General features: G+C 37.7%; 1 protein-coding gene across 3 annotated transcripts in view; it reads left to right on the top strand.

Annotated features, from left to right (window-relative positions):
- The window catches only part of CALCR (calcitonin receptor), a 2,888,559-nt gene that overhangs the window by 1,392,558 nt on the left and 1,470,243 nt on the right, over positions 1-25,758 (top strand). For all 3 annotated transcript variants that reach the window (XM_044067646.1, XM_044067647.1, XM_044067645.1), the window contains one exon: positions 2,065-2,151. In XM_044067646.1, coding sequence (XP_043923581.1) covers positions 2,104-2,151 — 48 coding nt within the window. In that variant the 5' untranslated portion in view covers positions 2,065-2,103. The remainder of the gene's footprint in view (positions 1-2,064; positions 2,152-25,758) is intronic.

Below are 25,758 nucleotides of genomic sequence, written 5' to 3'. Positions count from 1 at the left end.
ACAAGTAAAATGAACAAAACAAGCAGATGAACAGTAATTACAGTTATAAGAGGAATTCAATTAGCAGGCAATTTATAAAAAGTAAAAAATAAGACATCAATAGGACTTGTTGGCAGGACAGATTTGTGTCCCAGAGACTCCCCCACCTGTGGAATAGACTCCCTCTCCACGTCAAACAGAGTACCTCATTAACCTTTTTTAAGTGTAACCTGTATAACTGGATGGGAAACACACTGGTGTCCCTGCTGGATTGGTGCACCAGGTGCTGACTTGACTAAACATGGGCTAAACTCTTAGCTAGGCTTATAAGGGCCTCAGGTCGAATAGCCTAGTAACTTCCTATGATCCTAAATGCAGTTGTGCAGTTTAAACAAACAGATATGCAGAAAATACTGTTTTAGTTAATCAGAAAGTGCAGGAAAGAGTTGAAAATAATCCTTATTGTTTGTAGTCTCTCAGCAGGTATTTGGAAAACAGTAGAGCAAGAGCAAAAGACCTAACTCGCTGCAGCTTTGAGCAAACAAGCAAAAGCAAAAATTTTAAATTACAGTTTTCGTTTGCTCTGCTTTGTGCTTTCTTCACACACACGGTTATGCAAAGATAAACAAAAGCATTGATTATATATCTGCAACACTGAAATGAACCTGTCACATTCATTGGTTTATCTATTATACTCATCTTGTTTTCCTGTTGTATCTAGGCCATGATACAGCTTTTGCTATAAATCTGCCCAAGATACTGGCTATTTTCTTTCTATAGCAGTCTGTCATTCCTAGTTGATTTATCTGTCCTTTTACTAATTCCATGACCAATTAAGGACAGGTGCCTCTTTCCAGAAATGAGCTTGGTGGAGCAGTTTGGTTGAGTCATTTGCTCAGAGTCACACAGCATGCCAAAAAAAATAAAGAAATTAAACCGAGAACTGAGGACTACAGTTTTTGCACAACTGTATACATTTCTGTGGGTGTATTTGTGCGCATGTATGAGCGTGTTTGCACAAATTGGGCCATAAGTGAAAGTGCAGTGTATATAGCTAGTTCAGCAGTTAATGAAAGAACATATTTTAGGAGGGGGTAGAAAACTACCTGGAAAAAGCCCAATCAAGTACAAAAAACATATTCAGAAGTACATACAGACAATGGCAATAAAGGAAACATGAGCCACAGATTCTGGTCTGTGAGACAGAAATTTTAACCACTGAGCCACTGCCATTGCTGAAACCTTATTTACTTTTTTACAAAAAACTGAAATATCATTGGTATATGTAACTCAGTGTAGTTTTACAAAGCAGCTACTGTTTTCCTATATATATGTATGTGTTTTCCAACATTATGTACGCATAAACAAACTGACTGCTGGAAATTCCTTTGAGAAGCCGTGAAACGTATGTGCAGCTCAGCAATGTAGACATGTCTATATCTCTAGTCATGTCTCTATCACTATTTATCCATCTACCTATCTATATCTTTCTATCTGATTTTTGTAAACATGGTTGGAATAACTCAAGTTTTAATTGTGAACAGTTTGCTGTGGGTATAAAGCTGTTCACAGGTTTCACTTTTAACCCTATTTTTATGCATCACTGGCAGAATTACCATTTACCGTTAACTACAGATAACTCTTGCATGTGAAGAAGGTTTCTTGAACCTCACCCAGTGACTTTCTGTTATAGCAGGCCTTCTCATTTTATCAGTGAGCAACCCCAAAACCAAATAAGTATGTACAAGACCATTGCAGCAAGAATCTCAGTGGCTCTTGTTTAGTGCTAAATGGCAGTATTTTTATTCTCTGTACTATTTGCATGACTTTAACACTCTGTGTTTCAGATTTTTAATGAAGATTTAAATTTTACGTATGATTGATAAGCAGTAAATTCACATCTTTTGAGGTTGTTGTTGAATATGTTTTGCTACATTGGGCAGCGAATCATATGGGTGTACATCTATACAATGGCAACATTAATTATATTCTGATTAACTGCTATTTAAGATACTTTAACACTTATGTCCTTTCTCGGAATAAAAATATTCAAGCATAATTATTTTTGTTTCTCTTTCATTTCAGATCAACCACAGAAGAATATTTTTATTTGAGAAATCTGTGATGGGGAAACCACGTACACCTTCGTTCTTACTCTGTATGCTTGTACTGGTAAGCTATCAAAATTCAGTTTAAATGTTAAATGCAGGAAATAGTTACAGATAATTTCTGCTGCTTGAGGTAGAACCAACATTTTTATAATATATATATAAAATATTTCAGTATAAATTACATTTGATGTGCTTGGCTGATGCTGCTTTGTTATTGTTGTCTTGTTATGACTAATTATGACACCAATGATAAAACTGTTATTATATTGTGTCTGCTTTCTTCAGATATTTGCTTAATTTAACACTGCTGTAAAAAGATGCATTTCCCCATTTATGAATGCCCTGCAGTATAAATATTATTGAGTTTCATAGTCTATCATTCCTTGTTGAAGTTTACTTTCTTTATAATCATTCTGGGTGAAAGTGTAGTGTAAGATAAACAAATACACCCTTGTTTCGCTTCACTGTCTAATGAAAACTTCAGCACTGAAATTGTGCCAGTTTGTTTTGCAGTACTGTCTTGTTACTAAAATCTTTATCTTGCCCTAAGTACATCCACTTCTCCACTTCCCCCAGTATCACACTTGCCGCTTGCCTTGCCCAGGTGAGCACTCAAGTGAGGCCATTATTGATATTACATGGCAAATATCATATTCCCACAAGCCTCACTGGACCAGGGGTTAACCATTTTAAATGGAAGATTCCTAGAGCTGGAGAGCAATCAGTTCTCAAATGCTTCTCAGTTTGGTCTGTCACAAATATGCACAAACTTCCCAAGAAACAGTGATACAGTCCAATTGCCTCGATCTGCATGACTGAATACAGCTGGAACATTTTCCAACCTCGTCTCTAGGCCAGAAAATAAGAGTAGCCACTGGCCTTCTGACTGTATACCCATATACACACATGCACACACACGCGCACACACACACATACACACACACACACACACACACACACACACACACACACACACACACACACACACACACACACACACACACACACACACACACACACACACACACACACACACACACACCACACACACGCACACACACACCACATTTCAGCAAGGGCACAAGTGTTTTAGCTCCGTGATCTAGTGCAGCTGTTTCAGTTCTAAACTGTTTTGTTTTCCCAGGAACATAGCTCTTAATTACTAATGCCTGTCTTTTTTCATTACGATTATACTTCACTGTCTCCATAAACACTGCATTCATTAAAAATGCATGCTGTTTGTATACTCAGTCAGCTTATTTATGGAAATAGTGGCATCTCCAAAAAAGGTTACCAAGCTGCAGCCTTTCAGCAAGGCCTGCTATCTTATTTGGTTACTGTTTTATTACCATCATTATATTATGATGGTAACAATTAGCCATCAAATATACAGTTGTACCGGGATTAGCCCTCCATGGTTTGTCTTATTTAAACTGGGATTAATCAATAATGTGAAAAGTTAGCACTGTCACAGTTTTTTCTCAAGTTGTCATTAAAATACTGTTAATTTCCAAAGTATAATTCTGTCCCTATTACCCTCATATTGCATTCACTTTGTTTTTATTATCCTGCCATATCCTTTCTTTCTTGAACATCCTGATAGCCTTTGCTCACTACATTCTCTGTTCACCCAACTTTAGGTTCAACATATTACTAAGGCATTATCTCTAAAATCCACTGTTTCACCCAAACCAATCATATTTTTAATGCTGTCATTTTCCATTATCCTATTGTGGAAGGTCACTGGCTCTGAATCTAGTGACCATTCATTATGTGTCCCATATTGTGAGCTTCAAAGGTGGTCAGGTTGTCTTCTTACTACATATCCCTCCTTTTTTTCAGTAATGTAGCCTTTCTCCTCTGAATTTGCTCATGTAAGCCACAAGCCTAATAACCACCATGAGTAATATGTCAGACCCTGCAGAGAGTATGCTAAGTGAAGCATCTTCGCCATACATTATAGCAGAGGAACTGCTTAGAGTTTTCTTTTGACTCTGTTTGTTTATGTACAGAACCAGTGACTGTCTGTGCTATGGGCAATGCCTGTCTAGACTGAATCTGTGTGCATGCTGTATCATAATCCTATTTCTAATGTGATTGCTGCCTTAAATCATCCTTCCTCAACCAGTATACTACTCAACTACGTGTGATTCTTTGTGGAACCCATTTTGACTTTACAAGTTTTCATAGACCCCTGATTACCCTCTGTCCTAAACAGTTCATGACTACGCTCCAGTCATTTTATTAAACTACTTTCACTGTTCCACCATAGTTTATTGTTCCTGCCGAAATCATAAGTAAAACATGCTTGCTTTTCAAAATCTGCAATTTTTCATCCTGTCCTTTGAAAGCTGACTTTCTCAGGGTAATGGTATGTGTGGCAATATACCCCTATATCCTCTACTTCTGCTTTATTGCTGCAGAGCTTCGCTTTCTTTCACATTGAATCTGCAACTTTGCCTCTGTGAAAAGAGAGTCTTCATAGTTCTCTAGCAACACTTAACCAAGCCAGTCAAGAAACTGCTCTCTAGCACTTCCCTATGTTGTTTGATATGCCAGCTGAGAATTTTGACTGGATTTTTGTAAACCCCCAAAATGAAATGTTTCATACAATGACCAATTTGCTGTTTAAATGTTTTCACTCAGCTACAGTGATCCTGAACTGACAGGTGCCTCTTTAATGTTAGGCTGTTACAAAGACATGCATCTGGAGAGTCTCTCCCCGGGGCTCCACTGAAAATTAGCTCATTCCAAATCGGACTTTCCTAGAAAACAAATGTTAAATAAATAAATAAATAAATAAAATAAATAGATCACTTTATTTTTTTATCATTCTGATCAGCACATCCCTTACTCACATAGCAGTAGAAGACACAGTTCTAATCTCTCCAATGCAGCATCCAATGCAGCCTCTCTGATTCATCATCATCTTCTTTCGGCTGTTCCCGTTAGGGGTTGCCACAGCAGATCACCTGTTTCCATTTCTTCCTGTCCTCTGCATCTTGCTCTGTCACACCAACCACCTGCATGTCCTCTCTCACCACATCCATAAACCTTATCTTAGGCCTTCCTCTTACCTAGTAGCTTCATCCTTAGCATCCTTTTCCCAATATACTCAGCATCCCTCCTCAGCACATGTCCAAACCAACGTAATCTTGTCTCTCTGGCTTTGTCTCCAAACCTTCCAACCTGGGCTGACCCTCTAATATACTTATTCCTAATCCTGTCCACCCTCATCACACCCTGTGCAAATCTTAACATCTTTAACTCTACCACATCCAGCTCAAACTCCTGCCTTTTTGTCAATGCCACTGTCTCCAACCCATATAACATAGCTGGTCTCACTACCCATTTGTAGACTTTCCCTTTCACTCTTACAGGTACTCGTCTGTCACAAATCACTCCTGACACTCTTCTCCACCCAGTCCATCCTGCCTGTACTCTCTTCTTTTTCTCTCTTCCACACTCACCGTTACTCTGAACTATTGACCCCCAAGTATTTAAACCCATCCACCTTCGCCACCTCTACTCCTTGCATCCTCACCATTCTTCTATCCTCCCTCTCATTCACACACATATATTCTTTCTTAGTCCTGCTGACCTTCATTCCTCTTCTCTCTAGGGCATATCTCCATTTCTCCAGAGTCTCCTCCACCTGTTCCCTACTCTCACTACAGATCACAATGTCATCTGCAAACATCATAGTCCATGGGGACTCCTGTCTGATCTCATCTCTCAACCTGTCCATTGCCATTGCAAATAAGAAAGGGCTCAGAGCTGATCCTTGATGTAACCCCACCTCCACCTTAAATGCATCCATCACTCCCACCGCAGACCTCAATGCTGTCACACTACCCTCGTACATATCCTGTACCACTCTTACATAACTTTCTGACACTGACTTCCTCATACAATACCACAACTCCTCTCTAGGTACCTTGTCATATGCTTTCTCTAAGTCTACAAAAACACAATGCAACTCCTTCTGACATTCTCTGTACTTCTCCATCAACACTCTCAGAGCAAAGATCGCATCTGTAGTGCTCTTTCCCAGCATGAAACAATACTGCTGCTCACTAATCATCACGTCCCTTCTTAACCTAGCTTCCACTACTCTTTCCCATAACTTCATGCTGTGACTGATCAGTTTAATCCCTCTGTAGTTACTACAGCTCTGCACATCACCCTTATTCTTAAAAATCGGTATCAAAACACTTTTTCCCATTCCTCAGGCATCCTCTCACTTTACAAGATTTCATTAAACAATCTGGTTAAAAACTCCACTGCCATTTCACCTAAACACCTCCATGCTTCCACAGGTATGTCATCTGGACCAACAGCCTTTCCATTCTTCATCCTCTTCATAGTTATCCTTACTTCCTCCTTGCTAATCCATCGCACTTCATGATTCACTATCCCCACATCATCCAACCTTCTCTCCCTCTCATTCTCTTCATTCATCAACCCCTCAAAGTACTCTTTCCATCTGCTCAACACACTCTCCTCGTTTGTGAGTATGTTTCCCGTCTTATCCTTTATCACCTTTACCTGCTGCACATCTTTCCTAGCTCAGTCCCTCTGTCTAGCCAATTGGTACAGGTCCTTTTCTCCCTCCTTAGTGTCCAGCCTTTCATACAACTGTTCATATGCCTTATCCTTAGCCTTCGCCACCTCTCTCTTTGCCATGCACCTCATCTCCTTATACTTCTGCCTACTTTCTTCATCTCTCTGACAATTAAACTTCTTCTTTGCCAACCTCTTTGCCTGTATACTCTTCTGTACTTCCTCATTCCACCACCATTTCTCCTTGTTGTCCTTCCTCTGTCCTGATGTGATACCAAGCACCGTTCTAGCTGTCTCCCTTACTAGCTCTGCTGTAGTTACCCAGCAACTTGGTAACTCTTCACTGCCACCCAGTGCCTGTCTTAACTCATCCATGAACTCCACCTCACAACTACCCCTTTTTAATTTCCACCATTTGATCCTTGGTGCTAACCTCACACTCCTCCTCCTCTTCTTGATCACCAACATCATCCTACAAACCACCATCCTATGCTGCCTATCCTAACTGCACTTTCTCCGTTCACCACTTTACAGTTTCCAATCTCCTTCAAACTGGCTCTCCTACATAAGATATAATCCACCTGTGTGCATCTTCCGCCACTCTTGTATGTCACCCTATGCTCCTCCCTCTTGTTAAAATACATATTCATGACAGCCATGTCCATCCTTTTTGCAAAATCCACTACCATCTGACCTTCTGCATTCCTTTGTTTAACACCATACCTACCCATCACTTCCTCATCCCCTCTGTTCCCTTCACCAACATGCCCATTGAAATCTGCTCCAATCACCACTCTCTCACCCTTGGGTACAGTCATCACCACTTCATCCAATTCACTCCAAAATTTTACTTTCTTATCCATTGCACACCCAACTTGTGGAGCATATGCACTAACAACATTCATCATTACACCATCAATTTCCAGCTTCATAAACATCACTCTGTCTGACACTCTTTTCACCTCCAAAACACTCTTCACATACTGTTCCTTCAGAATAACTCCTACGCCATTTCTCCTCCCATCCATACCATGATAAAACAATCTGAACCCACCTCCGATACACCTAGCCTTACTCCCCTTCCATCTGGTCTCTTGTGCACACAATATACCAACTTTCCTTCTGTCCATCATAACAGCTAGCTCTCTCCCTATACCAGTCATACTGCCAACATTCAAAGTTCCGACCCTCACTACCACAGTCCTAGCCTTTCTCCTCTCTTCCTGCCTTCGACCATGCCTTCCACCTCTTCTCCTCCTTCAGCCAACAGTAGCCCAATTTCTGCCAGCACCCTGTTGGCTAACAGTACTGGTGGCGGTCGTTGTTAACCTGGGCCTTGACCGCAGCCTCTCTGATTACTGAAACAATAAAAATGACTGAGAAAGAATTAAACTGAGGTGCATCCCCTACCCTATTCTTCTCAGCACTTAGTCTTGTCACATCAGAATTTTTGTTCTCCTTAAGCCTCCTTACCTTTTTCAGTCTTGCATGGGACTCAGTGCTGTAAATTTTGCTCTTCTCTTGTGGTAGCAGCTTGATTTTTTAAGTGTCTTCATAGTTCCACAATCATCAATCCTCTGTACCTATTCCTGCTCTGGGTAGCTTATTATCTGTTGCTGCTTATCACAGCTTTCAGCTCTTCAAGCTTGTTGAGTCCTCTGTCAAGGTGTGCCTTACTGTTTTTGCCTCACAGAGGTATAACTGCTTTTATGTGCTTTCATATTTCTATAATAAAAATAAGATTTCATCTTATTTATTTTGTTGATTTGTATTTGTTGAAAATGGTAGAACATTGATCTTGCTGGAACATTTGCAGTCATACCAGGAGAGTATAGAAGAGGGAACAGATCAACGAAAATACTTAGAAAGATAGATGTGATAAAATAAATGTGTAGTGTTAGAACAGATCAGGATCTATCATGCACTATCGCAAATAACAAACTAAGAATCTTAGCAGGTGGGAAAACGTGGAAGATACGCAGATAAATATTAAGGAAAAGTACAAAATAAGCAATTTATTAATGACCAAAAAGTTTTATAGAGAATTTGGAAGCAAGGTAAAAGGAATTGAAAGACCACCAAAAAAAGAAGAAATAGATACATTTTGGAGAAGTATTTATGAAGATCCTGTGGAACATAACAAGGATGCTAAATTCATAGCAGAAGTAAAAGAAAGAATAGGAAGTTTAAAGGTAAAGGATATGAAATAGGATTAAGTAACAGCCAGAGACACTGAAACAAAGTTAAGAAAAGCCTCAAATTGGAAAACACCAGGCCCAGATCAGTACCTAATTTCTGTTTAAAAGTATTAACATCTCTGCATGAAGATTTAGCCGTGAGTTAGAACTATGTATATGCATACCCCAAACACCATCCTAGCTAACAGGAAAAACAATGCTCCTACTTAAGAGTGAACCTGCAAGCTACCCTAAAAATTATAGTTCAATAACTTGCCTTCTGACGAAGTATAAACTGTATGCTGGAATTGGTGCCGGCAGAGTCTATAGCAATTTAGAAAAAAAACTCCATTATGACAATAGAACAAATGGACAATAAAAGAAGGATCATTTGCTGTTAAATAAAGTCACAGTGGAGAACTGTAAAAAGGGGAAGAATTTAAGTATAGCATGGATTGACAACAAAAAAAATTTGATAGTATCCCACATTCATGGATAAAAGAGTGCTTAAAAATATATAAGACATACCCTGCACTGATCAACTTCATTACAGTGACCATGAAACAGTGGCAGACTAATTTGGCAATTAAGCCATGATAAAGGACAAACTATTATTCCAGGGATAAAAATTCAAAGGGTAATATTCCAGGGTGAATCTCTGTCACCATTGCTATTCTTCCTTGTCCTTAACCCATTAAGCTGTCTACTTAACAGCTTAGGCCATGGCTATAACTTGTCTCCTAGAAAACAAAAAAGTGTAAAGACTTCTCATATTCTGTTTGTTGATGATTTGAAACTGTATAGCTCACCAGATGAGGAACTGAAAGTACAAATGCAAGTTGTTGAAACTTTTTCAGATGATATAAGAATGTAATTTGGTCTTGATAAATGTGCAAAAGCAACCTTTAAAGCAGGAAAACTGCAGTACCAAGAAACCATCAAGTTGTGACAAGAATGACAGTAAGAAGGGCAGTATTCTATATATTCTCTATGAGAAATACTAATATCTAGGTCTTACTTGCAGAGCAAGGCAAAGTGCTGGTGAGTTGTCAGCTTCAGAACAAAATACAAAATGATATGCTTTCTTTCTGAGATAGCCCTTAAATTGATAATAAACATTACTGCTGAGTCATTTGAAATTACATCATTCTTTTCACTTCTCTGATTTAGTTCCCAGGCTAACAGAACTCAAATTTTAACATTTCTTTTTTTAATCTGCACCTGCCAGGAATCCACAGCAGAAAAATACACTTTACATGTGAAACCTAGTTATTATCTGTTTCTTAAAACAGTAGAAATAATTTCCTAGCCCAGACATCCTGTCTCCAAGCTTGAGATCATACACAGTTGTAAAATTCTTTACTTATTAGCTTTCTTCCAGCAGGGTGCACTGTGGTTACATTCCTGAAGCTCATCATGTAACACAGTTTCCTTTACATTTCTGAAACAAGCCTGTGGATAATATTAATATTGACAATGGCTTAGAATTATTTACAAAATTCTATCTACCTAGGCTGCCAGCCTCCACAGGCTCCTTTGAGAGAAACTTAGCAAGTACACCCAAGAATAACCATAAGGCCTTTTACAGTTATGTATGTAACTGAAAGGGTAGGACCCAAGCATGTGCAGAACTAGTGGCCAACAGTATCACACACACTGACCCCACAGAGATAGTAGACCTGGTAGTGGACAGGTTTGGTGAAAAATGTACTCCCTTATTCCCTCCTAATTTACAGCAAACCTTCCCCCAAACTACCCCCTCTATCCTACATATCTGAAGAGCACATCTTCATAGCCTTGTCCAAGCCAAAAACACTGCCTCTATGAGATCAGACAACATCCCAGGCTGTCTTGTAAACAGGCAAAAACATGACCTAGCATCACCACTAAGTACCCATTTCAATCATAGCCTAACCACAGGCTTTGTACCTGTAGAATGGAGAATGGCAACAGTTATTCCCATCCACAAAGGTGGCCTAGCAACAGACCCAGGGAATTACACACTCATAAGCCTGACCAGCCTCATCTGTAAGACCATTATGGACCTCATAAATAAAGACATAGGTGACCTCTAAACCCTGGATCTTACCCAATTCAACTTCATGAAGGGCAAATCCTGCCTGTTGAATCTGTGGATTTCTTTGAAACTGTGACCAAGGCCATTGACAAAGGCAAATATGTGCACATGACATTCTTCAACCTGACAAAGGCTTTCAACACAATCCCATGTTCAAGCATTACTGATAAACTTAGCAAACTTAATTTAAACCTCTTTGTTGTAAGATGGGTTGCCAACTGGCTCACAAACTGGACACACAATATCAAAGTAGGTGACTCCACATTAACCAGCAGTCCATTTACCAGTGGGGTACCACAGGGATCAGTGCTGGGACCTCTACTGCTTGGTGTGTACTTCTCAGAAGTTCAGGTCAAAGCTAAGATGACTGAAAACTAGATGCAATGATTGACTCTCCAAATGATGTCAGTATACTCCAGGAGGGTGTTACGCAGACCAGTGACTGGTGTATTAGTCATGGTCTCAAATTGAATGGAAAGAAGTACATCATCATTCTCTTCGGCACAAGCAATGTGCCATCACACCATCAAATCAACAACAATACCCTAACTACCCATGAAGTGGTAAGGGACCTGGGATCACAAGTTGACTGTGATCTTAAATTTAATCACCATGTTTCTGCTGTAGTAAGGAAAGATTTCTATGTAGAGTACTTTATTAGTAAAAGCATCACCTCAAGAGCAAAAGAAGTTATAACCCCCTATAGTCAGCACTTATCTGACCCATAACTGAGTATAACACCCTGTTTGGCATGTTCCATAATAAGCAGCTGCAGCAATTAGAGAGACCTCAGCGGTTTCTAACAAAAAAGATCAGGGGCTCCAGCATGTGCCTTACACAGACCAGCTAATGCCCATGTCACTATAGTCTGTATCATATAGACATTTTAGGAGAGACTTATGCCTGGCCTACAGAGCGATCCAAGAACAAAATCTAATGAGTTTGCTGCATATCCGTAAATCAAACAGGACTTGGTGTACCCATTCCAGAGACCTAAATATGGCCTGCGACTTAAATAAGACATGCTGGAGGGACAGATTTATCTCCCAGCGACTGCCATGTCTTTGGAACAGGCTACCAATTCATGTGAAACAGAGCACCTCTATGACACTGTTCAAAAGAAACATGGACAAGGGGATGGAGCACCATAAATTCTTACCTGGGGTACAGTGCATAACCCTCCTGGACATGGGCAGTCATCACTAAATGCAATCTTGGGTACTGACTAGTATTTCTGTGGTATTACATTAGGATGAAATGGTTAGGCTTAAAATGACCTCTGGGTTGATAGCCTAGAAATTTCCAATGATCCTATGATTATTATTGAACAGGGATGGTGTCTCTTAATGACAGTTACTGAGAACATTTTAAATTGATCAGCTTTTGTTCACAGAGATATGTGGGTAAAGTTTTGTACCAATGCCAGAGGGATATATATAAAAGTTGTAGACAGCAAGAGCACCATAAGTAGTAGCACCATTCTTGCAGCAGGAGCATCCATTAGCAGGTGAGCATGAAGTGGTACCAGCATCAGAGAAAATGTGAGCATCAGTGGTAACATAACATAATTTTACTGACTAATACCGCAGTTGTCATCATTATTTTTGGATAATACTATCAAATAAGGAAAACTATGTAAACAATTTTCATCTATGATCTTAGAAATTCTACCTTTCATTTTTCAACTTTTTCAGTCATTCAGTGTAGTAGAGCTTCTACGCTGACAAATATTACTTTAAATATGGACAAAGGAATTCATAAGTTAAAGATTATATACTTTTTTTTTAATGATGCTATACTGCTTCGAGATTGGTGTTATCTAGTTCTATGTATATTGACAGATATATGTTATAAAATATGAATTTATGATCTGGCTTTAAAATAGAAAATAATGTAGTAAGCATTGGGAATAGCATCTGCACATATGTGTTGGAAAAGGAAACATTAATAATATGTATCTGTTAATATGAATCTATAGTATTCACAACGTTTGAATCTTTTAACACACTTATTAACTATAACAAAGCAAGTAAACTGTTTGAATGTGGTTAGTGCTCTTGCTGATGTTTATTACTGAAATTTGTGTTATAGATGTATTACATTTAGATTGTGGAAGAACACAATAGTTGCACTGGTACATACATTGTTTACATTGGTGGGTGCCATGTGTCACTCATTTCATATCGGGAAGGCAAACAGAAAATTAAGTCAACATATTTCTGTGTGATTAGAAAAAGGTGTCATGAACAATCCATTGTCTAAACATTTTGCTGTGTGTTCAAGTATAAGAAACTGATTTTTAATTATTAATAGTGTTAATTTTAATTCCAGATGTGGCAATATTGATGTAATTTTGAAGCAAAAGGTATTACAATGTCTGTTACAATTAAATGCTAATAAAGTATCAGGTATAAGTGACAATTTCAGTATAAGAAGTTCCTAAAATTTGCATCTATTACTTTAGGTATGAGTATAGAATGTTATGTATTTATCATACTATAATACAGAATATAATAGCATTGTATTGCTTCTTTTATACTTTAAAGTAATTAATGACTGTGATGATGCGTGTTGTTTTAAATATAACTTGTCATTTGATCTTATAAAAGATATTTAAATGTCGATATCCTTAAAATGGTGAACATCAACATTTGTGCTGTAACAGAGACCTGGTTCAAGGCAGCAGAAAACCCCCCTGCACTACCAGGCTATAACTCATTCCACACCTTTCTGCCCGAGAACTCGGACTGAAGCTCAAAAGGCGGTAATGTTTCCATATTCTTAAAGAATGCAAACACCTTCAGACTGGTAGCCCAACATAACGCATCAGAGATACTTCAGGTGCAGCTAACATTGGGCAAGACAGCAATTCAGGTTGTAGCCTGCTATAGTTACCCAATCATGTCCCAAGATTCACACGTCACTTTCCTAAGCACCTTAGAGAATATTAGGGTCCAACCTTACACTCTCATACTGGGCAACTTCAACTACCCATCCATTAACTGGGAAAACTACTCATGTACCAATACACTTGCCCAACATTTCCTGGAATTCATTAATTCCAATGACCTGGACCAGCTCGTTCTTACCCCCACTAGAGGTAACAACATCCTTGACCTGGTCATTATTAACATGGGTGACTGTTGCTAAACACCATTAGTCAACTCCTCCATGGTTAGATCTGACCACAAACAAATCACCTTGGAAATCCACATCACTCCCACCCACCCCACCCCTGCAAAGGTAACCACCATGAAAAACTTCTCCAAAGCTAACTTTGGGCTCCTAAAAACAGAGGTGGCTAACTTCACTGCACCCATGCAAATGGAGAATAGTTGCATGATCACCGAGTCATACACCAATGCACTGTACGAACATGTACACAAATGCATGGATCCCACCATACACAATAGAACCGAGATTTTTATTTTATTTATTTTACATTTGTTAACCAGGATAGTCCAACTGGATATATGTCCATTTTCAGCGGAGGCCCGGAGAGAAAAGCTCCACATAAAAAAAAAAGAGACAGTACATACATCACTGAGTGATAAACTCAGGCAGACATGTTTAGAAAAATATAGACAAAAAATACAGGCAGATATTAATATACACAATGGGCAGACTTACATATGTTTGGCAAAGACGTATCAGAAAATGTGAACATAGAATGCAATCAGATCTCATGCTATGAGGCATAGATACTTGGCTAAACAGCAGGTTGGGTAGCAAGACATGTATTAGTGAAGTTGTTAGTCAGGTTTAGAACAAGAGCAAAGCCAATTAGATGTGAGGTATTTTTTTGAGTTCTCTTTTAAATAGGAATAGTGAGGTTTCCTTGGTAATGGTGGTAGCGAGTATATTCCAGATTTTACTGGTTGAGTTGGCAAATATAGCATGGCCTGCAGAGTTGTTGGATGTTTGGGTCAGTATCATTAGTTTATCATATGAGCGTAATGTCCAGGGGGCACTATGAGGGGTGAGAATATTTTTGAGGGCAGGGGTGTTATCAGGTTGATGGAATATTTTATGCGCTACTACAAGCTGGCTGAACTGTAGAAGGGTAAGATACTCTAGCCATCCCATTGCTTTGAGGTTCTGGCAATGGTGGGTCCTAAAAGCCATGCCTGTAGTGAATCTGGCTATAAGATTGTAACATCCTGATAATTTGATGAGATTGGTTTTGGATATGTTGGTGAGTACAGGGGAGGCATACATAAGGGTAGAGAGGAGGTGTGATCTTGCAATAGCTACCCTAGCTGGGGGGGTGGGGGTGAGGAAAGGGCTGGCTCTCTACAGGGAGCCAAGTTTTTTGTTGACAGACTTAATAGTGTGATTGACAAGTTTATCAAATTTAAGGTTGTTGTGTATTATTATGCCTAGAAGCTTTGTATGGTCATCAGGGGAGATAATGGTGTAATTTCTAGATTTGATGTTGAAGGAAGAAGGATGAATTCTACGGTTAGGGGAGAAAAGTAGTAGCTTGGTTTTGTTAGGATTTAGAAGCAGGCAGCAATTATCTAGCCATGTTTCTACTGTGCTGAAAGTGGTCTGGGTGAGGGTTAGAAGTTGTGTAGGAGAGGAGGCAGAGCATATTAGCATTGAGTCATCTGCATATTGGATGCAGGTGGCTCCTGGGATGGTGGTGTGTAGTTCATTGATGAAGATAGAGAAAAGAAGGGAACCTAATATGGACCCTTGTGGGACACCAAGGGTTAGAGGAAGTTGGGATGACAGCTTGCTCTGCCATAAGATAGCCTGCTGTCTATTGTTTATGTAAGCATGAAGCCATTGTATTGCATGTTGGTCAAAACCGATGGTTTGTAGGGTATTGAGCAGAAGGTGATGGTTGACCATATCGAAAGCTTTGAGAGATCTAGGAAGAGTGCTGAAGATAGTCTGTTGTTGTTAAGATGAAGATTGATGACATCAGAGAAAGATAGAAGAGCTGTGGTGGTACTGTGGAATGGCCTAAAGTCATGCGAGTGTCAGCGAGCTTTCCATTTTGAAAAAGAAAGTGCATGATTTGTTTGTGTATGCATCTTTCCATGATTTTAGCTAGTGGTGAAAGAATGACTATAGGTATAAAGTTAGATAATTCTGCGGAACTTCCTCCTTTATGGAGAGGTATAACATGTGATATTTTATATATTGCTGGGATGGATCCTTCTGAGATGGATCTGTTGAACAGAATAGAAATGGGAAGTGCTATGGCATCAGCTGCTTTTTGAAGATATTCAGCTGGGCGGTGGTCGGCAGCTAGTGTAGTAGGTTTTAGCTTTTTGAGTAAGGTCCGGATCAGGTTGTTGGGTACAGTTTGAAAGGTAAAGGTGGGTTGGATGCTGGGTGGATCAGGGCTAGATGTGCCAGAGCTGGTGTTTGTGTGTGATAGAGTGAGATGGATAGCTAGAGACTGGATAGTTTCAGTAAAGAAGGAGTTGAAGATGTTTGCAATTTCAACAGGGGATTTATTAAGGGCACCTGATGGAGTAGGAGTGGTGGAACGGTCTGGGTGGAGAAGATTGTTAATACCAGCCCAGAACGTTTGAGGTTTTAGCTGATATTTTTGTTGTAGGAGGCTGTAGTGATTGTTTTTGTCTAGAATGACAGATTTGTTGGTCTGCCTCATTAGCTGCCAGTATGTTATTTGGTCCATAGGGGCTTTGGTAATATGCCACCTGGTCCAGGTGTTGTTTCTTAGTTTAATTTTGGTTTTTGTTTCTTTAGATAGCCGCGGTGCAACTGTGGCTTTTACACAGTTGGTACGGGTAGGAGCATGGTGGTTAAGGATAGCCAGAAATTTGGTACTGAAGTACTCAACTGCTTCTTGTAATGGGAGTCATTTCAAGACATTCCAATTACATGCTCTGAGTTCTTTTTGGAAGTTGTCAAGGTTAAAGTTCCTGATGTTTTTTATAGTTTTGTAGGTGGGCTGGTTGGGAATGTCGGCTTTGAGCCTAATAATATAGGTAAGGCAGTGATCACTTAGATCATCGGGTAATGTACCTGACGTGTACTGCTGGTGGTGGCTGTTAATAAGTATCCAATCGAGGATACTATCTTTGACTCTATTTTTGCTAAATTTGGTGGTGGTGACAATGATCTGAGTAAACTCATGGAGGTTTAAATGGGTGGAGGGAGCTTCAGAGGAATAGGTGTTCCAATCAATGTTAAAGTCCCCCAAGACAATAGTTTCCTGGGGATAGTTAGAAGCCAGCAAATGTAAGATATTTTCTAGATTATTATCTTTCTTGTCGGGTGGAATATAAATGCAGACAATGTATCTACATTTATTTTTGTTTATTATTAGTTTGGTGATGAAAATTTCTGTATTGCCAAACTGGGGTGGCTGTTGGGAGTCAATTGTTATTGTTAGGGTAGACTTGTATAGTACAGCTAGCCCACCACCTTTCCTGGAGATCGGTCCAGTCTAAGGATGTTACACTGTGGGGGGGTTATTTTGTTATCTTTGGTTATTAGTTTTAGCCAGGTTTCTGTGAGGCAGAGGATATCAGGGGAGTGAGCAGCTAAGAGTCCATGTAGGCTATAGATCTTGTTGTTTAGGCTTCTGATGTTGAGATGACAGATCAGAAATGAGTTTGGAAGTCTATCAATCTGGGTAGTACACATTGGGTTGTTAGATGGTGTACTTGGGTCTACTGTTGTTGATGGGCCAGGGTTGGGGTGGATGTCTCCATCCTTCATAAGATTAATTTTTAAGTTGCTTATGAGTCTTAAAAATTTGTTTATGATTTTTTGTAGCTTTTGTTTTTTTAAGTTAATGTAGCAGTATTTAGTCTGGTGATGGTAAATGGGGATGAGGAATTAGGAGAGGGGGTGGTTATGTGGTGGATAAACTTATTAAATGCTTGGCTGGTGTCTGTTTGATGCTCTCCTCCAAAAAAAAAAGCCAATCTGGTGATCCCCTGACATAAACAAACTCTATAACAGAAGGAGGAAATTGATGCAGAATAAGGGGGAGTCCCAAGACTAGAAAATCTCCCTTATCATCCTCAACAAAAAGTTGAGATCCCTCATCAAATCCTATAAAGCTAGCTATGAAAACAGAATTGCAGCAGATAGTAAAGACAACCTAAATTTGCTCTGAGCTACTGCACAATGGTACCTCCGATACTGAGCCAACATATATTGCCAATATACTGGCCGACAGATTCAGTGCCAACTTTACCCCTCTCGCCCCCATCAAAAGACCAATCACAATACCAGTAGATTGCCTGGCACCCAGTATTACTGCTTCACAGGTTAAAACACCACTGTCCAAGGCCAAGAATACAGCTTCTATAGGACCTGACAGGCTGTGTTCTACATGAACTACAGAGTGAACTGGCACCTCACCTGTGTGCCCTGTTCAATCACAACCTCACCTCAGGCTTTGTCCCTACCAAATGGTGCACTGCTATAGTCATCCCTCTCCACAAAGTAGGAGCGACTCCAGAACCTGGCAACTATCGGCCCATTAGCCTGATGAGTCTGATATGCAAAGCTATGGAATGCATCATCATGGACCTAATAAACAAGGATATAGCGAATCACCAAACTCTGGATCCCACACAGTTTGGCTTTGTGAAGGGTAGATCATGCTGCTCAACCTGGTTGACTTCTTTGAGTCAGTCACCAGAGCTGAGGATGAAGGCAAGGTGGTTCATACAGCTTACCTTGATCCAGCCAAGGCCTTTGATACCATTCCCCACTCAGGAATCACAGAAAAACTCACTAAACTAGGCATCAACCCCTATATCACTACATGGGTTGCAAACTAGTTCATAGATAGAACCCACAGTGTGAAAGTAGCTGACTCCAAGTCAGACTGCCATGAATGGAGTCCCACAGGGTTTGGTCCTGGGTCCTCTTCTGTTTGGTATCTACTTTTTTGACGTCCAGGCAAACATGAAGGGACTCTGGCTGACAAGGTTCACAGACAATTGGAAGTTCGGAGCTATTATTAACTCCCCAAGTGATGTTGACATCCCACAGAAAGGCCTCACTGAGACCAATGACTGGTGTTGGAACCATGGCCTTAAGCTCAATGCCAAAAAATGTGTTGTCATCCCCTTTGGGAAAAACCCAGTATCCATTGATTACCACATCAATGGTAGTCCACTGAACACAGAAGGTCCTATAAGAGATCTGGGAACACAGTTTGCCACATTGTCACTGTGGTCAGAAAGTCCTTCTATGTGGCACATCTAAGGGTTTTGCATCCAGGAAGAAAGAAATCATTTTCTGTCTCTAGTCTTCCCTCATTAGGTCAGTCATTGAATACAATGCCCCATTTGGCATGTACCTCACTGCAACAACTGGAGAGGCCACAAAAGTACCTCACAAAGAGGATCCTAGGCCTTAAATACTTGTCCTATATGGACAGACTAAAAAAACTCCAGCCATTATCTGTCTCATATCGTCTACTTAGAGGCAATCTGTGCTTGACTTACAAAGCCATGTCTGACCCAGCAATGTTATAAATGCTACATCTAAAGAAATCCCAATTCCTCCACAACACACTCTCCAGAGACATCAACATCATTACCACAATCAACAGAACAAGCTGAAGGGACAGGTTTATAACCCAGAGACTGCACATGCTATGGAATAGACTTCCCGTACATGTCAAGCAGAGCACTTCACTGGCCCTCTTCAAGAGAAATCTTGATGAGTGGATGGGAAATAGAAAATTCACCCTGGGGATCACTCCAGTGTCTCTACTCGACAGATGCACTGGGAACTAAGGTTTGATGACATGATGCCAGGGTAATTATATGGGCTAGGCTTGTAAAGGCTCCAGAGCAATTAGCCTAGTACACACCTATGAACCCATTACTTTGTCAAATTGTTTTTTCTTTTTGTAGTTTTCTTTAAAAAACTTTTTATTTGATTTTTAAAAATGATAATCATTTATGCAATTAATAATTAACAGTCTCTTGAAACTATGTACAAACTATTTACAAAGTCCATGACAAAGTTCAAACATTTCTAATATACTTAATATTTATCCAATAAGTTTTGTAATTTTCCTCAGCTAATAATTTGTGCGTCATATTTTTAGTTCTCATTCTTATACTAACCAAATCATTACTGCATACTGATTTTGCAATAAATTCATTATTGAATTAGATAGTAGTCTTTGTTTCCCATTTTTTTGTAATGGTTTTTCCACCTTCTGCTAAAATATACAAAAGAAGAGGTATTTGTGATACTGAAATCATTTCTAGTACTGGTGCATTGAATAATATAAGAGAATCTTTGATGTTACACTTATCCAACTATGACGCTTTACAAAAGTTTCTGAAGTCAGTCCAGAAGGGAAGAATTATTTTACAACCAATTATCTTATGTTGCCAATCAGCATTAAGGTCTATCCCACCTCTTCAACATTTTGTGTTTTCTAATTTATATATAGCAGCTATCTTTTGAGGTGCGAGAACATTTCAATGTATAAATTTCCATGTAAATATTTTCCAGTATGGTGAAGATGTTTTTTTTCACTGTTGATTTCAATACTGTTTTTTATTATTGTCAGAAAAATCATCCTTATTAATTTTAGTTGAGGAAGAGAAGACAAATTCACTTTGTATGGTTTTGTAAATGATTGATAATGAAAAATATTATTAGATGATTTATTTTTTAATACTAGAAAAGAGGTTTAGAATTTTGAGAATATGCTTATTTCTGTATTGAGTGTTACTTTGATTTTATCTTGTATAAATTTATTTATTTTGTATAAACTTGTTTTTAAATCTAACCAACTATTAATTTCTTTGCTATATTTGGCAGTCAAATAGTCTGTGGAATGTATTTTATTTCCTGACAAGAACTGATGCCAATATATATATATAAGGCCATTCTCCTTTAGGTCCATCATTTTTTGTATTAAATGATATTAGACATTCACCCATGTAAGCCATTGAGTATAATATTATTGACAGTTCTTTATATACACACACATATATATATATATATATATATATATATATATATATATATATATAAAACTTGACTTAATGAGTTTTTAAATAATAAAAGAGTTTGATTCTTAAATGGAAGGAGAATATATTGGTGTTTTTCATTCAGTATATAATTTTTAATAATTCATATAAATACATTTCTGTCAACATTTGTAAATGACTAGATTATATTTTTATTGTTTTGCGTTATCATTGCTTCATGAATTGTTTTCCAGCATGAGGTCAAAGAAGAATCTAATGATATGTAAACTTTTTTTTATAATAATAGATTTAATATATAGTTCAATGTTAGGAAGCACTCTACCTCCCTCTTCCCAACCTAAAGTGTGTCATTGTTGGGAGATTCTAGCCTTTTGAAGTGTCACAAGAGCTTTAGTAAAATGGAGTTTAACTTTTTCATAAGTGCATTAGATGGGGAGAGTATTAGTGATTGGCTGGTGTATAAAATTGTTGGTAATATTATCATTTTAATTGGCATTAGCATATCCTCAAAAGTAAAGAATAACATATGCATGCTTTTGCTAATGTTGTTATATTATTAATTAGTTGCTGATAATTACTTGTTATTGTTTGCTTATAGGTTGATTCAATGATTATTCCTAAATATTTTATTTGAGAGTTTCCACAGTAGAAGTTTTTAAATAACAACAATATATCTATCTGTTTGTTTATTAGTAATGTCTTTTTTATTGAATTATGGACCTGATAGTTTTTCAATGAAGTCCATACATTGACAGATTGTATTAAATGTTCTGGAGATGTTTCAGCATTTCCACTAGTGATTAAAACATCATCAGCAAACAACTGGATTGTAGGGAAAATATTTTCATTTAATTTATAACCTTTTATATTTATATTATGTCTTATTAAGTTAACAAAAGGTTCTAGAGCTGGTGCAAATAATAGAGAGGACAGTGGACATACTTGTTTTGTTCCTTTTAAAATATTAAAGGGAATAGATATGAAACAGACTATCTTTGCATATGATATTGAGTTAACATAATTCTTGTTAATTAGTTCTTTGAATTCATTAGAAAAGTTGTATTCTTTTAATGTTCTAAACAGATAGGACTAGGGTATTGAGTCAGAAGCTTTGTTCATGTCTAGGCTTCTTATAGATAACTCATTCTTCTTTTTATTTGCAATATCAATCAAAGAAAATAACCAAAATAAATTGTCATGTACTTTCCTATTAATTATAAAGCCTGCTTGATCTTCGTTTATTAAGCAAGTAAGTATTGAGTTTAATATTTCGCTAAAATAGATATGAACATCTTATAATCTACATGTATAGGCTGATAAGATGAACAGGAAAGTGGACCATTGCTTGGTTTTAATATGAGAGAAATAAAGAAATATTTCAAAGTGGGAGGTAGGTTAGATGTATTCTTAACTTCTTCAAATGACTTTAGTAAAAGATTTAGAATGTTATCATGCTTTACTTTGTACAATTCTGGAATTATTCCATCTAGTCCTGGCGCTTTGTTTAGTTTTATATTTATATTTTTTTTAATTCTCTAAAGGAGAAGGGCTTATCTATTTTGAGTATTTGTTCTTTTGATAGTGTTTGTTGTATATTATCCTTTAAAATCCATTTAAAACATTATTACTGGTTAAATTGGTTTAGCTTTATTGATATTTTGTGAAATTTTAATGCCATCTTTCATGCTCAAAAAGAAGAAATCAATTAATTGAATTTAATGTCTCATAGATTTTATTCATAGTTTGGGGGGTAGTTCATTTTTATTTTGGTATTTTACTACCAGTCTTTGCCATTAGTCTTTCCTTTGTTGGTCTGCAGCATTTCATTTTTGAATATGTAACAATCTTTGCCAAAAAGATTTTCTTACAATGAATCATGTAATACCTTGCAAATACTCAAGAAGGCAATAACTCACTATCAGTTGGCACTGACAGTATGGAAGTTTATCACTGGATTTGTTTAACACTGAATAGTAATTCAGAAATTAATTTTTACGACATTTTGTGCAGCTTGTTAGACCAACATATTCATACACATTTCTACAAAGATTTGTAATGTCAATACAAGGGAAAATGCAGATGGTAGTGACAACATTAGTAATCCTTTTAAGGCATTCAAAAACAAAGTATTGGAGTTCATATCCTTAACTTGGACTATTTTATTTCCTGAGAAATCCATAGAGACCAAATAGATTCAAAAAGTTCTATGTTTTTAGCAAGACCGCCAAAAAATTGTTTCTAATGACTCATTGTTTAAAAAAATGTGGTTGAATTGTTAAATAAAATGGGTGCTAATGTTATGACATTATGTACAAACATCATGAGATTTCTATGCAGAATCTCAAAAGAAAGATTGATGACTTTATACGTGTTCTGAATTCAGTTTTTCCACTGCAATATTTGATAACATCATACAAATGCTACATAGACATGAGGAGGCATTTAATACACAACAGCTGAAGGTAAACAAAGATAGAACTTACTATGAGACAGGGACTGCTTAAATCAAGATAGCAGGTAGATAGAAAACAATGTTAGTGGTGAAGTTCAAGATGGCCACTGTTCTGTAAGCACTGCTAGTACCTAGATCTCTGAAATACCCGGGATTTAAACAAACCCAGAAGATAAATATAAGTAAAAAATATTGTTAAAATATATCTCAGATAACAGTCAGCAACTAACAGAGGAAAAAATGTGACAGATTTCTTTCTGAAACAACAGGATTAGCTACGATTTCTGGAAAACAGCTTAAGTCATGGGATGCTAAGGCCCAGCATCTGAACACAAAAACTGGAAATAACTTCAAACAGCAAACATGTCAAAAGAGGAAAATGTTATGGAAACCAGCACAACTAAGACTAAATTCTCAGTTCTAGCTTCACCTGAAAAGGATACAACTACCAAAAGACAGAAAACAACTAAACAATCAGACAACTCTAAAACTGCAAATCAAAGTAAGTCTAATCAGCCAGCAAATTTGGAAGACATAAAAACTGCATTGCTACCTATCCAGTAAGCAATACAGGAATTATCCTTACAATTCCAAACCTTTGGGGACTCATTTAGCCAAATAATAACCAGGATGGAAAAATCAGAATCCAAAATAACTGAAAATTAGATAAAAATAGAGTCTTTAACTCAAAGAACTGATTCCCAGGACAAAGAAATACAAAGTCTACAAGAAAAAACTAACAGACCTTGAAGCAAGATCTCGAAGGAATAATATATCATCAGAGGAATACCTAAATCTGTGACTCACAATAATCTAATACCTACAATCAGAAAAATAATAAATTCCTTGCTGGATCAGTCTGAAGAAACACAGCAAATGGCAACAGAAAGCCCATAGAGCTCTGAGGGTAATGCAATCAACAGTGAATCCAAGACCTGTGTACATTAAAACACTAAACTATCAAGATGTAAACAGAATCATCCTGGCAGCTAAGAAAAAAGGCACAATTACCTGGAATAATAACAAAATCTCCTTTGCCCAGGATCTTCCCATACAGATAAGACAAGCAAGGTAACTCCTTTTGTCATTCTGCAGATTTCTAATAGAGAAAAAAATCAAATTCCAGATGAAATTCCCAAATTTATTAATTTAAATTAATATGATAAAGAAGTCAAATATATGGTAGCTAACCCCAAAGAGGCAAAAGAGACATTTCTGGCCGGTTTCAAGCAAATTCCATCTTCAGAAAAGAAATGAAAGTTCAAAATATGATAAACAACCCTCGAGTGAAGAACAAGCTGATTTGCGGGCATTGTATATGGGAATCCATTCCAGAGAATTTCCCCTGGCTGCCTAGGCCCTTAACTTTACAAGTAAGCCACGAGAAGCACAGAAAAAGGAAGTATAGCCTGTGTAGGATCCAAAAATCAACTGCCGTTTCTGATGCGCACATTTCAGGAAGGAACCACCTTCAGGGACTTTGGCTTGTTAAATTGTTCCTCCTATGAACTCGAGGGCTCCATTGTGAAGACCAACCATACTAAAGGGATGGTTAAAGCTTCTGAAGAGTCTTCAGTGTCAAAAACAGAAATTGACCTGCTTTTGAAAGAAGTAAACAAGCACCAAATATGCACAACATTCTGCAAGCAAGACCTTGAAGAATTAAGGTACTGTTACACTGAAACACTCACTAAGACTGCACACCCATCACTGTTTGACTGATTGAAGAACTCAGCCTTAAATAATAAATAAGTAATAATCTATTAGAAACCAATCTGGCTTGCAGAAATATTCTAGGAAAAGGACTAATGACTTGCACAAATGCTGAAAAATGTTAAAATCAGAAACTTGCAAAGGTAACCTAATCATACTCAAAAACTGAAATTTAATCTGCTAAGCAAACTGCAGATATGGATCTGCATGACCTAACTGAGATATATATGTGCATGCAAATTTTTTTTTTCTCTCTCCTACCCAGGAGTAAAGGGCCAACAACACATCATATAACCTACATAATATATGTGGAAGGCTATATAGGCACCAATGTTGAATAAATACTGAGTTTATAAAGGGGAGGAAAAGTAGTAGAACGAATGGAAAATGTAAATATGACAAGCTTGACATCTAATTAATAATACTGTGTTACACTGCCTGACATAAGCTACTAAGAAATTGTTTATTAACATGCTGTTTTAAAATATATCATTAGAAAGATGATAAGTGCCAAGTACATATATTATAATCCCTACAGATAGATGTGACAGACTAAATAGGCACCATAGATATACAAAACTCTGAATAAATAAAGGGAAGGTTAAGTAATAAGTGGAAGGAAAATGCAAATATGCACTAATCCCATGTTATGCAGCTGGATATAACTACTGAGGAAATGTGTATGAATATGATGTCTGAAGGTACATTATTAGACAGGTTG

Source organism: Protopterus annectens, chromosome 3.part1 (genome assembly GCF_019279795.1).
Source record: "Protopterus annectens isolate FY-2018-M chromosome 3.part1, PAN1.0, whole genome shotgun sequence".
Classification (NCBI taxonomy): Eukaryota; Metazoa; Chordata; order Ceratodontiformes; family Protopteridae; genus Protopterus; species Protopterus annectens.
Note: the sequence above shows the minus strand (reverse complement) of the source record. Positions and strands in the feature narration are given on the sequence as shown.